Consider the following 19,125-nt stretch of genomic DNA (forward strand, 5'->3'; position numbering starts at 1 on the left):
AAAGTTCCCAAAGTCCTGACTTAAACATGTGGAAAATGCTGAAGAAACAAGTCCATGTCAGAAAACCAACAAATTTAGCTGAACTGCACCAATTTTGTCAAGAGGAGTGGTGGCTTGTGAATGGCTACCAAAAGCACCTTATTGCAGTGAAACTTGCCAAGGGACATGTAAGCAAATATTAACATTGCTGTATGTATACTTTTGACCCAGCACATTTGGTCACATGTTCAGTAGACCCATAATAAATTCATAAAAGAACCAAACTTCATGAATGTTTTTTGTGACCAACAAGTATGTGCTCCAATCACTCTATCACAAAAAAATAAGAGTTGTAGAAATTATTGGAAACTCAAGACAGCCATGACATTATGTTCTTTAAAGTTAAAGTTAAAGTACCAATGATTGTCACACAAACACTAGGTGTGGGGAAATTTGTCCTCTGCATTTGACCCATCCCCTTGTTCACCCCCTGGGAGTTGAGGGGAGCAGTGGGCAGCAGCGGTGGCCGCGCCCAGGAATCATTTACAAGTGTATATATATATGTATATACACTACCGCTCAAAAGTTTGGGGTCACATTGAAATGTCCTTATTTTTGAAGGAAAAGCACTGTACTTTTCAATGAAGATAACTTTAAACTAGTCTTAACTTTAAAGAAATACACTCTATACATTGCTAATGTGGTAAATGACTATTCTAGCTGCAAATGTCTGGTTTTTGGTGCAATATCTACATAGGTGTATAGAGGCCCATTTCCAGCAACTATCACTCCAGTGTTCTAATGATACAATGTGTTTGCTCATTGGCTCAGAAGGCTAATTGATGATTAGAAAACCCTTGTGCAATCATGTTCACACATCTGAAAACAGTTTAGCTCGTTACAGAAGCTACAAAACTGACCTTCCTTTGAGCAGATTGAGTTTCTGGAGCATCACATTTGTGGGGTCAATTAAACGCTCAAAATGGCCAGAAAAAGAGAACTTTCATCTGAAACTCGACAGTCTATTCTTGTTCTTAGAAATGAAGGCTATTCCACAAAATTGTTTGGGTGACCCCAAACTTTTAAACGGTAGTGTATATATATACTGTTGTCAGCTTTTTGTCATTTCATGATGCCTTTATCTCTATTTTTACATTTTGATAGAGGGAGGTATTTTTTTAATGATTTATTTAGTTTGAGCAGAAATATGTCATATAGGAATTAACTATACACAATAAAACATTAACAAAATTATATGTCACATGAATGGTTTTTGAAGTAATACCTTTGTGACATGAAAAAAACACAAGTTATGTAAAAAAAACCTTGTGTTTACTTTTTGATATAAATATAAAACACAAAGCAGTTTGGCTAATGAAGATGAAGTCTAATAAAGAAGCTTTGTTCTTCCCAAAGACATGCACCTGGGGATAGATTGATTGGCAACACTAAATGGTCCCTTGTGTGTGAATGTGAGTGTGAATGTTGTCTGTCTATCTGTGTTGGCCCTGCGATGAGGTGGCGACTTGTCCAGGGTGTACCCCGCCTTCCGCCCGAAAGCACCCCCAGCGACCCTGATAGAGACAAGCGGTAGAAAAATGGATGGACGGATGGTTGGACGTTCTTTTCTTGGTTCAGTACAACATTTTGCCCAACAAAAATAAAGAGGAGTGACACCTCTCACATCGAATACACAATCTTCACAGCCTTCATTCAGTTCGATGAGATGACAAACCATTCTAGCAAGTATTGATGTTATTTGAACACCGATGCAGTTTGCAGTTAAATAAAGGACGAGTGAACATCCCAGTAAACAAATTAAAGACTTTATAAAGAAGTTGTGACAACGTACGCGACACATCGCCTGCTGCATGTTTCCACACCTCATTAACTTTCAGTCACAGCAGCTGATGGACGCTGTATTGAGAAAATAAAGCAAGGGAAACCAAGCGCTCAGCTCCGTTTACTCCGGGGGGAAATCTCCCGAGCAAAGTCTGTGTAGCTAGTCCGCCATGATTATCAAGCCAAACTACGCTAGTGCGCATGCGCCTGACTTCATGTTGCCTAAAATGTATTAATAAATTACGGGGTTTAGGTACCGGTAATTAAAAAAATAGACCTTATTACTAACCGTCGGGAATTTTATCGCAAATTATCATTATACCGTTTATTGGTACATCCCTAGTCTTTTAAAAAGTAAAAAGTCAAGGGCGGTCACGGCATGTCCGATGTTGGTCAGTTTTTCAGGGCATTACGGCAAATGACAAGGGCAGTCGTGGCTTTTGCCGCAGTTGCCGTGTAAACTGCAAAGTGACTGCTTCAGTGATCGCTCTTCATCGTGCCACTTTCTTTGGAAAATGATTCTACCACTGTAAGCTGCTTTTTATTGGGATTTTGTTGGTTGCCGCAGTCTTGTCTCCTTGTAAAAATGGCATTTCTGCCAAGGGGTTGGCACTGGGATGGTGGACTGAACAACAAAATGCAGACGTTTTGAGTGTAGGAAAAAGACAATATGCTTTATAAGTCCGAGTCCTTGATGGACATGCAGTGAAGGCAGGGAGAGAGAAAAGCAAGAAGACAAAAACAGTGACCAAGGACGATGAAACAGTCTAACTTATTGACAACTTCTAAGAGAGCCAGTGTTGCTCCGAGGGAATTGACAAAAATCTGGAGACGTTCCACATCTCTTCAGGAGATGTCAAGGGAATGAAAAACAGGGGCGATGATTCCACATCAGGGCGGGCAGATCTTTTAGGAGGCTGCAATAAAGGAATGAAAGACAGATGAGCGGGGTTCTGACTACCGGTATTTATCCTTCTTGGCTTGATGCCTCTGTTTTAGATGCTGGAATAAGTTTGTTGTCCTGCTGCTCCCTATGTTTGCAATTTGCTTTAGGACACCTTTGCAGCGTGCAGTCAATCAATCAATCAATAAATCAATGTTTATTTATATAGCCCTAAATCACAAGTGTCTCAAAGGGCTGCACAAGTCACAACGACATCCTCGGTTCAGATCCCACATCAGGGCAAGGAAAAACTCAACCCAGCGGGATGACAATGAGAAACCTTGGAGAGGACCGCAGATGTGGGTGACCCCCCCCCCCCCCTCCCTCTAGGGCGACCGGTGCAATGGACGTCGAGTGGATCTAGCATAATATTGTGAAAGTCCAGTCCATAGTGGATCTAACATAATAGTGAGAGTCCAGTCCATAGTGGATCTAACATAATAGTGAGGTTCCAGTCCATAGTGGGGCCAGCAGGAGGCCATCCCGAGCGGAGACGGGTCAGCAGTGCAGACCAGATGGACCAGAACACTGCACGATTCATATACGCTGACGACCTCTGTGTAACATCTCAAGAGAGTACGTTTGAAGCGGTAGAAGCAAACCTCACCTCAGCTCTAGATGAGCTACTCCTCTACTACGAGCAAAACCATTTACACGCAAACCCCGCGAAGACCCAAGTCTGCTCGTTCCATCTCAGGAACCGGGATGCGAACCGACCTCTTAACATCAAATGGTCTGGAACACCACTTGATAATTGTACCAACCCTGTCCACCTCCTGTCTACCTTGGCGTAACCCTGGACCGCACCCTCTCCTTCAAGGAACACATCAAAAACACCAAACTGAAAGTCATCTCCCGAAACAACATCTTACGGAAACTGACAAATTCCAAATGGGGAGCCACAGCACACACACTAAGATGTACTGCTTTGGCCTTGTGCTATTCCTCGGCGGAGTATGCATGTCCTGTCTGGGAGAGATCAACCCATGCCAAGAAACTCGACCCAGCACTGAACAACACCTGCCGCTTGATCACTGGTTGCTTGAAGCCTACCAACCTGAACAACCTACATCTCCTCGCTGGCATTGCCCCTGCAGACGTGAGACGGGAAGTTGCCAGCCGAGTAGAGTTCACAAAAGCTACTAGTGATGAACGCCACCTCCTCTATGGACGTGAACCCTCAGCCCAACGTCTGAAGTCAAGGAGAAGCTTCCTCAGCAATGTCCAGCCCCTAACAACATCTCGGGAAGAAACCAGACTCCAGCTATGGACACAAAAATTACAGAAAGACCCCCCTCCTTTTGACATGGGAATCCCCCCTTCTAAAGACATGCCCCCCGGGTCAGAAACACCATGGGTCCAGTGGAAGACACTGAACCGCCTGAGAACAGGAACAGGGTGATCAAAAGCTGCTATGGCCAGATGGGGCTACAAAACCGGCCCAACCACCTGCGAATGTGGAGAAGAGGACCACACGATGCAGCACTGCCTTGTCTGTCCTCTGCTACCCAACCAGTGCAGCTTAAAAGATCTCGCAGAGTTCAATGACAATGCAAAAGACTGTGTAAAGAAATGGGAAACTGTCATATAACCACATGCTTCAAAGACACGAAAAGAAGAAGTGCAGAGATGTCCCCAACCGATGCACAGGCGAGCGGTCCACCCCAAGTCCCGACTCTGGACAGCCAGCACTTCATCCATGGCCACCGAACCTGTGCCCCCCCCCCTCCACGATGGAGAGGGGGCAGAGCAGAAAAGAAAAGAAACGGCAGATCAACTGGTCTAAAAAGGGGGTCTATTTAAAGGCTAGAGTATACAAATGAGTTTTAAGATGGGACTTAAATGCTTCTACTGAGGTAGCATCTCAAACTGTTACCGGGAGGGCATTCCCGAATAGAAAACACTACATAGCCCGCAGACTTTTTTTGGGCTCTGGGAATCACACAATAAGTCACTTGTTTCACATTTATTGCCACAAACCCAAACCAGTTACAAACCAATGACTCTCGTTAGCATTAGCAGTTGCCTTGTTGTTGCTATGTGTGCGTCTCTGTTATGAAAACCAAGGTAACCTGGGGAAGTTTCTGAAGCTCCTGGGAGCAAAAGTTACGCCTCAGCATGAATCACTTTTTTTTTTTTTAATCGTTATATTGCCCAGGCCAGTCTTATTACTAGATATAAAATATGGACAAACTCCTCAATCAGCACTAATACCACTACTGAGTTTATTGTTAACAACAGTACAGCAAGAGTGGAACATACAGTACACACGTTTCAAAGTGTTAGCAGTGGCCATGTTGTTTTGTGTGCATCTCTGCTAAAGAAACAAGAGGGAGGGAGGTTGCTATGGAAGCTCCTCGAGGGAAAAGATGTGCTGTAGCAAGAGGAGAAAAAATGTAAATCTTTTTTTTTTTTTTTTTAAATTGTCTACAACAAAAAAATCGGATTAATCGATTACAAGAATATACAGCAATCTCTCGTTTATCGCTGTTGATTAGTTTTGAACATGACCGTGATAAAATTAATTTCTGTGATGTTGGACTCATTAAATATAAATCCATTATTTTCATTAGAGATGTCCGATAAATGCTTTAAAATGTAATATCGGAAATTATCGGTATCGCTTTCAAAAAGTAATATTCATGACTTTTTAAAACGCCACTGTACGGAGCGGTACATATCCGGTAAAACACGGACGTAGGGCATACTTGCCAACCCTCACGATTTTCCCGGGAGACTCCCAAATTTCAGTGCCCCTCCCGAAAATCTCCCGGGGCAACCATTCTCCTGATTTCCACCCGGACAACAATATCGGGGGCGTACCTTAAAGGCACTGCCTTTAGCGTCCTCTACAACCTGTCGTCACGTCCGCTTTTCCTCCATACAAACAGCGTTTTGGCCCAGTCACATAATATATGCGGCTTTTACACACACATAAGTGAATGCAAGGCATACTTGGTCAACAGCCATACAGGTCACACTGAGGGTGGACATATAAACAATTTTAACACTGTTACAAATATGCGCCACACTGTGAACCCACACCAAACAAGAATGACAAACACATCTCGAGAGAACATCCGCACCGTAACACAACATAAACACAACAGAACAAATACCCAGAACCCCTTGCAGCACCAACTCTTCCGGGACGCTACAATATACACCCCCGCTACCACCAAGTCATCCCTTCTGTCCAATACCAGATTAAATTGGTTGGTTTTTGGCATCTGTTTTGTCCAGCTTCCATACTCGTTTTTCTCCGTTTTATAAGCAATAGATTGGCGGCAAACTCTGTAGTTTGCTAGCGTGTGCACGCCGGCTGTCTGAGACTCTTATTTTGTTAGCGCTGGTAGGGTGAAGCAGCGCTTTTATTGCGAAGGTACACTGCAAAAAGTCAGTGTTCAAAAACAAGAAAAAAAATTACAAAAATTAGGGGTATTTTATTTGAACTAAGCAAAATTATCTGCCAATAGAACAAGAAAATTCTGCTTGTCAAGACTTTCCAAAACAAGTACAATTAGCTAACCTCAATGAACCCAAAAATACCTTTAAAATAAGTATATTCTCACTAATAACAAGTGCACTTTTCTTGGTAGAAAAAAAAAAGACCTTTTTGCTCAATATGTTGAAAAATATTCTTAAATTAAGTATATGCTAGTGCCATTATCTTGACATAATGACACGCGCTCGGCATCATGATTTTTTTTTCATGTTTGAAGTAGGTAATTATTACTTTAAAAAAGAAGTTTTATACTTGAGTGTTGATGACACAGCTTTGCAACAGTTGATATTCTAGTTTCAAGCATGTTTTACTCAATATAGGTCATAAAATCTCAGCTACAAGCTGTAATATCTTACTGTGATCATTTAGGACCAAAACTCTTAAAACAAGTAAAACACTCTAACATAAAATCTGCTTATTGAGAAGAATTATCTTATCAGACAGAAAATAAGCAAATATCACCCTTATTTGAGATATTTAATCCTACTTAGATTTTAGTTTTTGCAGTGTAGGAACTGTGCACTCGGTCTTCAGAGTTTTGACGGTAGGTACGGCGCAAGTGTGTTTCTCCCCTTCCTGTCGGTCGTTTTTTCTTAATAATGGTCTGGCAGCAGCCAGCGTCATCTCACAAGACCCTCGGGTGCCGTGAATGTCAATCAAGTGACGAAAGTGACGTCTTGGTGAAGATTTATGATCGCTAATTTTTAGGTCTATTTTTTTAATGCCTGGCTGGCGATGGACTGACACACCCTCCGCCATTGACGTAATGGGCACACCTGCTTTAATCCGACGTAGTAATGCCGCCAGGGGATGAGCCAATCAGTGGCCACAATACTGAACAGCATGATCTGATTGGTTTTGTCTCAGGTTGTGGGCAATACTATACTGTTTGATTGTTATTTTGAGTGAATTTCGCCATTTTCATTCTTGAAAATGCTTAACCTCTAAAGGCTTAGTGGCCACATGCGTGGACAGCACCTTTTAGCTCTTGTTTCCAAAATTGTGTACACTACTGAATTGCGGTCTTATGCCGACATGTGGACACTTATACTGCCATCTGGTGGTGTCAGAAGAGTATAACATAGTGGAATTTGGGGAAAAAAAGTGTAAAAATAAAAATTAGCATGTCACTACACATGAAGTACACGTTTGTGTACTTATGGACTAAGTACATCATATCAAAAGATGATTTTTAGTTTTTATTCTAATTAGGGTCCAATAAGCCCAAATAGCAAAGAGAAATGAAAAAAAGCATGTAAACAAACAGCTTGGCCCTTGAGAGGTTAATTTAGGGCAAAAAATGTTGAAGAATATGCCGAAACAAAGTACAAACCACAATGTGGCGACTGTATACATCAAACAATATAATGTGTTTACCTTTTCGCCACGCTTCGCGTCCTCTCTCCCCTCCAGACTCTACCGAGCATCTCATCCTGCAGGTCAATGCACAGGAGCTGGTGGAAGGAGACAACGTGACCCTGAAGTGTGTGGCGGACGGCAACCCGGCTCCATCCAGCTTTAACTTCCACCTGAAGGTGCACACTGACCAGCTACTCACACATGCATTTAATCAGCTAAGCATCCAAAGCTAATCAGCATCTATTGTTCAATGGTGTGTTTGCAGGGGAACGTGGTGACTGTGAATAACACAGATACATACACCCTGACTAATGTGTCACGTGACACCACCGGCGAATACAAATGCTCCTTAATTGACAACCCCTCCATGGTGGCTTCCAAGGAGGTCACAGTCGATTGTAAGACATCACATTCTTTTCCTTGAAGGAATTCTTCCACCATTGCTTCTGTTCCCCCCCCCCACCTGTTTAGCCTCGTATATTGTTGTCAGGAGGTAAGCTTGTTTTTCGAGGAAGGGAGCGGCACATAACGCTCATACGTCTTGGTCTTCCTGGCTTTGTTGTGTCAGTCGTGACGCCGCTAATAAGCCGCTACACTGCGAGCGGAGTGTAGTTAATAATAGAAATATTTCCTGGCTTGTCAGAGCTCTGAATCATCTTTTCACTATCTCTCTTAGACCTAGACATCAATTTAAGCCCCACTGGGAGCGTTGTCAAGAATGTTGGCGAGGCTTTGGATCTAACTTTCCAGAGCAACTCTTCACGGGCATCAAAGGTCTCCTGGACTAAGGTAAAAACAGTTCTTAGTGTCTTTTGGTGTCTGCCTCTAAAAGTGATGTTCTTGAAGTGAATGCCATTGTTTTGGTTTAATCAGGACAAAGTCAAGCTGCACAAAGAGCCCAAGTTTCACAAGCTGACGTACTCAGACTCTGGCCACTATGAGTGTGAAGTGACGATGGGGGCCCTCATCAAGAAGCTTTCTTTTAAACTGCTCGTTGAAGGTAAGGGTTTAAAAATTAATCACTGAGCCTGGATTTACACTTCAGGGGCTACAAGTACAAAAACATTCATGGCGTACGCACAAACCCAGAAAACATCGTACGCACAAAACTAAAGTCAAGCGCACACACGCACACACACACATATATATATATATATATATATATATATATATATATATATATATATATATATATATATATATATATGTGTGTGTGTGTATATATATATATATATATATATGTATGTATGTATGTGTGTATATATATATATATATATATATATATATATATATATATATATATATATATATATATATATATATATATATATATATATATATATATATATATATACACTACCGTTCAAAAGTTTGGGGTCACCCAAACAATTTTGTGGAATAGCTTTCATTGCTAAGAACAAGAATAGACTGTCGAGTTTCAAATGAAAGTTATCTTTTTCTGGCCATTTTGAGCATTTAATTGACCCCACAAATGTGATGCTCCAGGAACTCAATCTGCTCAAAGGAAGGTCAGTTTTGTAGCTTCTGTAACGAGCTAAACTGTTTTCAGATGTGTGAACATGATTGCACAAGGGTTTTCTAATCATCAATTAGCCTCCTGAGCCAATGAGCAAACACATTGTACCATTAGAACACTGGAGTGATAGTTGCTGGAAATGGGCCTCTATACACCTATGTAGATATTGCACCAAAAAACAGACATTTGCAGCTAGAATAGTCATTTACCACATTAGCAATGTATAGAGTGTATTTCTTTAAAGTTAAGACTAGTTTAAAGTTATCTTCATACAGTGCTTTTCCTTCAAAAATAAGGACATTTCAATGTGACCCCAAACTTTTGAACGGTAGTGTATATATATATATATATATATATATATATATATATATATATATATATATATATATATATATATATATATATATATATATATATATATTAGGGGTGTGGGAAAAAATCGATTTGAATTCGAATCGCGATTCTCACGTTGTGCGATTCAGAATCGATTCTCATTTTTAAAAAATCGATTTTTTTTTTTTAATTGATTTTTTTTCCATATATATTTTTTTTTTTTCATTTATTTTTTTTTTTTTCATTAATCAATCCAACAAAACAATACACAGCAATACCATAACAATGCAATTCAATTCCAAAACCAAACCCGACCCAGCAACACTCAACTGCAGAACTGCAATAAACAGAGCAATTGAGAGGAGACTAGAACTTGCACCTGGCTCGCTGACAACAAGCTATCCATCCACTTGGGTAAAACAGAATCCATCCTGTTTGGGTCCCACATCAACCTCAAGAAAGTCAATGACTTCACCATAAAAGTGGGTGACATTGTTATCACCAGGAAAGATGAGGTCACCTACCTAGGTTCCATTCTAGAGGCTAACCTTTCCTGTGATAAAATGGCAACCAAGGTAATCAAAAAGGTCAACCAACGAACAAGATTTCTCTACAGAATCTCCTCTGGTCAACAAAAGCACCTTGAGGATTCTGGCGGGAACTCTCGTTCAACCCTTTTTCGATTACGCATGCACCTCCTGGTACCCTAGCACCTCCAAAACCCTCAAATCTAAACTCCAAACATCCCAGAACAAGCTAGTCAGATTACTTCTAGACCTCCACCCCAGATCACACCTCACTCCTACCCACTTCTCCAAAGTGGGCTGGCTCAGGGTGGAGGACAGAGTTAAACAACTTGCACTGAGCTTAGTCTATAAAATCCGCTACACCTCCCTGATACCGAAGTACATGTCAAACTACTTCCTTAACGTAAATGACCGCCATAACCACAACACCAGGGGGAGCTCCACTAACCACGTTAAACCCAGATTCCGAACTAACAAAGGTCTTAACTCATTCTCTTTCTATGCCACATCAATGTGGAATGCGCTCCCAACAGGTATAAAAGAAAGGGCATCTCTATCCTCCTTTGAAACCCGCAATAAAAGTTCACCTCCAGGCAGCTACAACCCTAAACTAACACCCTCCCCGGATTGCTAATAATCAAATGTAAACAATCAAATGCAGATACTTTTTCTTATGCCTTCTGATCTCTCTCTCTCTCTCTCTCTCTCTCTCTCTCTCTCTCTCTCTCTCTCTCTCTCTCTCTCTCTCTCTCTCTCTCTCTCTCTCTATGTCCACTACTTGATGTCTATATCCTACCCCCCCCCCCCCACCCCTGATTGTAAATAATGTAAATAATTCAATGTGATTATCTTGTGTGATGACTGTATTATGATGATAGTATATATGATAGTATATATCTGTATCATGAATCAATTTAAGTGGACCCCGACTTAAACAAGTTGATAAACTTATTCGGGTGTTACCATTTAGTGGTCAATTGTACGGAATATGTACTTCACTGTGCAACCTACTAATAAAAGTCTCAATCAATCAATCAATCAAAGACACAAACACGACACAACAAACCAAAAGTAGTGAAACAAAAATGAATATTATCAACAACAGTATCAATATTAGTTACAATTTCAACATAGCAGTGATTAAAAATCCCTCATTGACATTATCATTAGACATTTATAAAAAAAAAAGAACAATAGTGTCACAGTGGCTTACACTTGCATCGCATCTCATAAGCTTGACAACACACTGTGTCCAATATTTCCACAAAGATAAAATAAGTCATATTTTTGGTTCATTTAATAGTTAAAACAAATTTACATTATTGCAATCATTTGATAAAACATTGTCCTTTACAACTATGAAAGCTTTTTACAAAAATCTACTACTCTGCTTGCATGTCAGCAGGCTGGGGTAGATCCTGCTGAAATCCTATGTATTGAATGAATAGAGAATCGTTTAGAATCGGGAAAATATCGTTTTTGAATCGAGAATCGCGTTGAATCGGAAAAAATCGATTTTGAATCGAATCGTGATCCCAAGAATTGATATTGAATCGAATCGTGGGACACCCAAAGATTCACAGCCCTAATATATATATATATATATATATATATATATATATGTATATATATATATATATACACACTGTGTATATATATATATACATATACATATATATATACTGTGCGTATATATAGTCCGTATTTTCCGGACTATAAGGCGCACTTAAAATCCTTTTTTCCCCCTCAAAACTCGACAGTGTGCCTTATAACCCGGTGCGCCTAATGTACGGAATGATTCTGGTTTTGTTTACTGACCTCAAAGCAATTTTATTTGGTACATGGTGTAATGATAAGAGTGACCAGTAGATGGCAGTCACACATAAGAGATATGTGTAGACTGCAATATGACCCAAGTAAAAAACACCAACATTGTATATGTTCCATTGAAAATATAGAACATTACACACGGCGCTCAAAAATCTATCAAAATGTTTTAGTGCGACTTTGGTAAGCTATGAAGCCGCACCGCTTGATGGATTGTACTGTGCTTCAACATAGGAGTATTATTATGGTGTGTGTATAAGGTAAGACATTATCTGGCGTTTTGTTTCGCAATATTATGCAAAAGCAACTTTTCACACCTTCTGGTACCTGCTGATCTGTATTTGGGATCTGCATAAATCCTGAAAAATTGTGCGAGTCCGTCTTTGTAGTCCGTGCCAACGCCGTAGTCGATAAGCTTCTTATTTTTTTTTCTTTGTTATGGGTCATTCATTCTCCGCTGTTGCCATTTCTAATATAAAGTAATGTACAGTTCTTACTTATATCTGTCAGTAAACTCGCCATGAAAGCGCTAAAACATACCGGTGTAGTGAGTTTACATTATTTACCCAAGGAACTTTAGTTATTAGAGAGTTCCGGTCGGACGGTTTTTCACGGGACACATTTGTTTCCGGATGAGGAGATGCTGCTCCGTTATTGATTGAAGTAAGGTCTGAATGTCATTAAAACAGTTAGCTCCATCTCCCGTCCTTACACGCTACACCGCCACAACAAAAAAGACGGGGAGAAGACGCTGTCGAAGGTGAGCCACGTAAATAAGACCGCCCACAAAACGGCGTATCCGGAAGCGACTGTCAGAAAGCGGCTTGAAGTTGATCTGTAAAACATCATCTATGCAACATTTTGACCAAAGAACCACCATTACATGTTATGTAGACCACAAGGAAGTGTTTTACATTTAGGAAAAAAAAAATAATAATAATAATATGACCCCTTTAATGCGCTTTGTGTATGAAAAAAGATCGAAAATAGACCATTTATTGGCGGTGCGCCTTATAATACGGTGCGCTTTATGGTCCGGAAAATACGGTATGCAATTGTATGCAGTACATGTATTTTTTTCTGTCAAAACAGAAAGAAGAAATACATTTAATAAGAAAAGATAAAGTACCATTTTAACGCAGACTATTTCCAGGCTTTCGCGGGCTATATAAAATGATGTGGCGCGCCAGATCTGGACACCGTGCCTTGAGATTACCCCTGTCGTTTAGAGCTGATTAAAAAAATAATAATTATCTCTAAATTTGAAAAACATATCAAACATTGAATATTGGTTCACGCGCTAATCATCAAATGAACAGCAAAAAACGTTATGATGCTTTTATTATGAAGTCTAAATTGAACACCTAATGTCAAATAACTTCTGCACTGTATATTGCATAAGAGGGCAATATGAGTTCCAGTTCAGCGTTGCCACAGCAAGACACTACGTCACTCTGGATTAGCACAAATTAGCCCGCCCTATCGTTTTTGCTCTAAACATTTTAAAGATGAAGTGTGAAAATGGCCCATTATGATTTTCTCTAAAATATGGTGCTCAGCTGTCCAGGAGCTGTTGCCAGGAAACCAGATGAGACTCCAGAAAGTTGACAGCTCTGCACTTGAAATTGTACCAAGGAATAGCATTGAAGTCCTTTTTAACACAAAAAAGGTGTAAGATTTGAATCGATTACCAACGTAACTGTCCCGTCGTTAAAAATTGAAAGTATCTGACATCCCCCAAGCCAAAGATTGTGTGCTTGAGGTCTTTATACCAGTGTATTGAATGTGTCTGTCAACCAAAACGAACATCACAACAACAGCATCCCCTTGCAGGCGCTCCAGTGATCAAGCAGCTGTCCAAACAACGCGGTGAAGATGGTCAACATAAAGTCTTGATTTGTGAGGCCGAGGGCTCTCCAAAGCCATCTGTTTCCTGGAGCATCAACGGCACATCGGTATGTATAGACACACACACACACACACACACACACACTTTCGCAGCAGCAGCAGCACAGAAAATTGCATTCATTTCCTTCCCCAAGAAAACTTAGAGACAACTTAGACAAGCAATAGCAAAACGCTGCTCTGATCATGAATGTTTTTTCCGGGTTGTTGCAAAAAATGTTTTTTCAAATATCAACTTCACAGCAGATGCGCTCAACAGTGATCACCATCAAAGCGAAGTGGCAGCGCAGGGCCCTTTTGCCCTGCAAAACAAACAAATTAGGACAATTTGATGTGAATGTGTTGCCATTGTTGCCAAGGTTCCTCGCTAAGTTCTTTCCCATTTTGATGACGTCGTGTAATGAAGTTTGCTGGTTTATTTTGAATTGAAGCCACAGAACAAACATTGAACACCGTCATAGGCTGCCAAGTCTTGACAATTGATAGAGAGGGGGTTACCCATCACCTTTGATCACCCCCTGGGAGGTGAGGGGAGCAGTGAGCAGCAGCGGTGGCCGCGCCCGGGAATCATTTTTGGTGACTTAACCCCCAATTCCAACCCTTGATGCTGAGTGCCAAGCAGGGAGGTAATGGGTCCCATTTTTATAGTCTTTGGTTTGACTCGGCCGGGGTTTGAACTCACAACCTACCGATCTCAGGGCGGACACTCTAACCTGACAATCATTTGCACTTTAACTTTTAACTTTAGATGGTAGAAGAAATCCAACACAAATGTGAAGATAAACACCTCATCATCATATTTGGTGAAATTCTGTTTCACATCCTAAGTACCGTATTTTCCGGACCATAGGGCGCACCGTATTACAAGGCGCATTGCTGATGAGCGGGTCTAGTCAGGTCTATTTCCATACAAAAGACGCACCGGATTATAGGGCGCATTAAAGGGGTCATATTAATATCTATTTTCTTCTCAATTGAAAACACTACCTTGTGGTAGTTCTTTGGTCAAAATGTTGCATAGATGATGTTTTACAGACCATCTTCAATTCGCTTTCTGACAGTCGCTTCAGGATGCGCCGTTTTGTGGGCGGTTTTATTTACATGGCTCACCTTCGACAGCGTCTTCTCCCCATCATCTTTGTTGTAGCGGTGTAGCGTTCAAGGACGGGAGTGAAAGAAGTGTTAAAAGGTGGAGCTAACTGTTTTAATGACTTTCAGACTTTATTCAAATCAATATTGCCATCATCCGTGGCTCACTAGTGCAATAACAAGGCAAAAAATGTGTCCTGTGAAAAACTCTCTAATAACTAAAGTTCTTTGGGTGATTAATGTATACTCACTACACCGGTATGTTTTAGCGCTTTCATGGCGAGTTTACTGACAGATATAAGTAAGAACTTTACACTACTTTAAATTAGAAATGGCAACAGCGGAGGATGAATGTCTCATAACAAGAAGATAGTGAAAAAGTAGAAGCTTATCGACTACGGTGTCGTCACGGACTACGGCACGGATGCGCGCAAAAACCCAAATACAGATCAGCAGGTACCAGAAGGTAAGAAAAGTTGGTTTTGCATAATATTGTGAAACAAAATGCCAGATCATATGTCTTACCTTATACACACACCATAATAGTACAATCCATCAAGCGGTTCCATATCAATCCTTATGCGCCTTCATAGCTTACCAAAGTCATACTAAAACATTTTGATAGATTTTTGAGCGCCGTGTGTAATGTTCTATATTTTCAATGGAACATATACAATTTTGCTGTTGTTTACTTAAGTCATATTGCAGTCTACACGTATCTCTTATGTGTGACTGCCATCTGCTGGTCACACTTATCATTTCACCATGTACCAAATAAAATAGCTTCGAGGTCGGTTAGCACAACCAAAATTATTCCGTACATTAGGTGCACCGGGTTATAAGGCGCACTGTCGAGTTTTGAGAAAATGAAACGAATTTCAATGCGCCTTATAGTCCGAAAAATACGGCACATCACAGCAACAACAGCGTCATTCTTAATTTCCTTTGGCACCTTCTGTGCATTTTGACGCAGGAATAAACTTATGAAAATGCCATTGACCAAAAGTAAACAATTCTCACGTTCTCCAAAGATGTGGTGTAGATTAATCAGGTAAATATCGTTGCATATTTGTTAAAAAATACTACTGCTTAGATCAGGTGTGTCCAAAGTGTGTCTAAAAGAGATTAAAAACAACACAAAAATGTGTAAATTGTGCAAAAAGACACCATGTAAGGAGAAAAAGCTGAAATGTTGATACTAATAACTAATAACCCAAAGCTTTACTTTAAATATATCCATCCATCCATCCATTTTCTACCGCTTATTCCCTTCGGGGTCGCGGGGGGCGCTGGAGCCTATCTCAGCTACAATCCGGCGGAAGGCGGGGTACACCCTGGACAAGTCGCCACCTCATCACAGGGCCAACACAGATAGACAGACAACATTCACACTCACATTCACACACTAGGGCCAATTTAGTGTTGCCAATCAACCCCCAGTTTGCATGTCTTTGGAGGTGGGAGAAAACCGGAGTACCCGGAGGGAACCCACGCAGTCACGGGGAGAACATGCAAACTCCACACAGAAAGATCCCGAGCCCGGGATTGAACCCAGGACTACTCAGGACCTTCGTATTGTGAGGCAGACGCACTAACCCCTCTTCCACCGTGCTGCCCACTTTAAATATATACATGTATAAAAATATAGTTTTTTTTGGCTTTTTTATCAAATGAAAAACATGTATGAACATTGTTTAAGGTCCCAACTCAGACAATCACCTCCTTTTTGATTTTTCAGTATGTGACGCACAGTGGGGAAATTTTGGACACCCCCTGGCTTACAGTAAATGATCGTGCAAACTGTAATTTCAGCCACTGAACCAATCCGATCCTGGTGTTAGCAGGCAGTTGGTGAACAAAGGGGGACAAAAATCCCCTGTAGTTCCCGTTGTGTACCTGTATGTGCATGCTGACAGGCCAACCACTCAGCGAGGGCAGAGTGAATTACATACAGGTGCCTGAGGCGGGCTTTGAGCTGAAAGTCTGTTTGTGCAAGATCTTTTTCCATCCTTCTAGACTAGTCTGAAAAAAGAAATAACCTCCATACACACACACATAGGACTTTGAGGGATTGTCCTGCGGGGAGGCATGGCGGGGGGGATGAGGATGCCTCTATGGGACTCCAGTCCACCTGATTTGTCCCCTGCTCGTCCATTCCTCAATTTTAACTGCATGTTAGACACTTGGGGTTCGGGGAGCTTGGCATGGTAGGGACCCACCATGGCCTTGATGTCCCCCAATTTTAATCACATTAGTCCCCACAAGCATACATATCTCCCTCACGCTACAGCACACACATCAATAGGAACTTGAGGTCGGCTGTAACGGCTGACCTCCTGAATTTAACTACACAGTAGACACTCTAGGGGCCTTATACACTCCCACATCACATGCACGGGTGGGTTTGGGTTCGGGGGAGCAGTGCACCCCTCATTGCCTCCTCGGCAGGCGCGGGCTCTGGGGACTGCGGTCTGGTGGCTTGCTGAGGGTGTGAGGTTTTTTATTTTTTATTTTATTTATTTTTTTAATGGATGTAGATTGGGTGGTCAGTTGTCTTCGCTTCCGGTTTGTGGGGTGTCGCGCGGGTTTTGTTCCCTATTGAGCGTGGTCCGGCCTCGCGCTATGGGGGTTTGTGTCGGTTGGTTGATGCGGAGGCCCTCTTGTTTGGTGTGGGTGCTATGTCTCGGTTGTTTGGGCGGTGGTGTGCTTGTGCGAATTTGGACTGGGGAGTGGAGTTTTTTAGTGGGGGTTGGTGTTGATGTGGTATGTGGGGTTGTTTAAAGCCTCAGGGAGTTGAACACTCCTGCCTTACATGGTTCCGGATCACCCTTGGGCAAGGTGTAGCACCCCCCCACCCCCCACCCCCACCCCATATCAGGGTTACGATACTCCCCATGGACCAAACTAGAAGAAGATGCGGTACACGGCCCGGAGGAAGCCCGGGGCCCTCCTCCGGAGTTAGTGAGCGCCTGGTAGCCGGGCTAGCCACGGAGCCCGGCGCGGCACAGCCCGAAGAAGCAACACACCCTCTTCTCCGCCACACGTGGGCCCACCACCCGCGGTCGGAACCAGTGGGGTCGGGTGCGCTGCCAATTGGATGTCAGTGAAAGTGGAGGCTCCAGACGGACCAATTCCGGGAGGAGACCCCCAGCAAGTCAAGGACAAGATGTGGGCGGGGGGTTACATCTCCTCTGGCCTGGGAACGCTTCAGGATCCCCCAGGAGAAAGTTGCTAATGTTGCTCTGGAGAGGGAAGTCTGGGGTTCTCTGCTGGAGCTGTTTTTCCCGCGACCCGATTCTGGATAAGCGGTTGAAGATGGACTAAGATGGATGGATGGGTTGGTGTTGATGTCTCGTTGGCGTGTTTGCATTTGGGCTAACTGGCAAGCTGGCGCTGGCTGGTCTCTATGGTCCTGTTGGCGTAAAGTTTTGTTGTACTTGTGCAATGACAATAAAGACCTATCTATCTATCTACCTATGGTTGTCGGTCGCGGTTTTTCAGTCGTTTTGATTTGATCGAGTGGTGCTGGTTGTCAGTGGTATTGCAGCCGTTGTTTGTGGTGCAGGCGCCCGTGGCTGCTGGGTCCGGTGCGGTGGGTGGCCGATGTTGTGGTTTGTGGCAGCGCGTGGTGGGTGTCGGGGCTGGTGAACTTATCGGCTTTGTTCTCGTGTTGGTTGGCTTGTCGGATGTCAGCCCGGGCCTGACCTCGCGCTCTGCAGCGCCGTCCTTCGCGCCCACGTTGCGTCGTAGTCTGGGTGCGGGGTTGTCTGGGGTTGTCCTTGAATGTGGGGATCGCGCGGCTGCAAATGTGGGAGGGGGGAAGTGATCGGCTGGTTCTCGGTCGACAGTGGGTTCCGGGGATGGATCGTTGCCCCACCGGCCTGTGTATTGATTTGTTTGTTTATATATGTGTGTGTGTGTTGGTATGTGTGTATGTATGTAGTTACTATTGTTATATAAATGTGTATGTATGGATGCAGGTAGTATCAATCAATCAAAGTTTATTTATATAGCCCTTAATCACAAGTGTCCCAAAGGGATGCACAAGCGGCAACGACAGATCCCACATCAGGGCAAGAAAAAACTCAACCCATTGGGTGTAATGAGAATCCCCCCCCCCCCATATTACAGGAAGTTTTTTTTCACATAGGAGATACGTTAATGAAATATTTTCTCTATAAAATAAAACATAATAAAAAAATAAAAAACACCAGCAGAAAAAAACGCATCAATTGAATCAGCCCCCTACTTCATCCAGCAGCTATAAAGTTAAAAAATT

General features: G+C 42.2%; 1 protein-coding gene across 2 annotated transcripts in view; it reads left to right on the forward strand.

The window, feature by feature from the left end:
- alcama (activated leukocyte cell adhesion molecule a) overlaps window positions 1-19,125 on the forward strand; it is a 137,073-nt gene that overhangs the window by 97,230 nt on the left and 20,718 nt on the right. For both annotated transcript variants that reach the window (XM_062059963.1, XM_062059964.1), the window contains exons 7-11: window positions 7,683-7,804; window positions 7,894-8,026; window positions 8,305-8,417; window positions 8,502-8,628; window positions 13,686-13,807. In XM_062059963.1, coding sequence (XP_061915947.1) covers window positions 7,683-7,804; window positions 7,894-8,026; window positions 8,305-8,417; window positions 8,502-8,628; window positions 13,686-13,807 — 617 coding nt within the window. The remainder of the gene's footprint in view (window positions 1-7,682; window positions 7,805-7,893; window positions 8,027-8,304; window positions 8,418-8,501; window positions 8,629-13,685; window positions 13,808-19,125) is intronic.

The sequence above is a fragment of the Entelurus aequoreus genome, linkage group LG10, assembly GCF_033978785.1.
Source record: "Entelurus aequoreus isolate RoL-2023_Sb linkage group LG10, RoL_Eaeq_v1.1, whole genome shotgun sequence".
In the NCBI taxonomy this organism is placed as follows: domain Eukaryota; kingdom Metazoa; phylum Chordata; class Actinopteri; order Syngnathiformes; family Syngnathidae; genus Entelurus; species Entelurus aequoreus.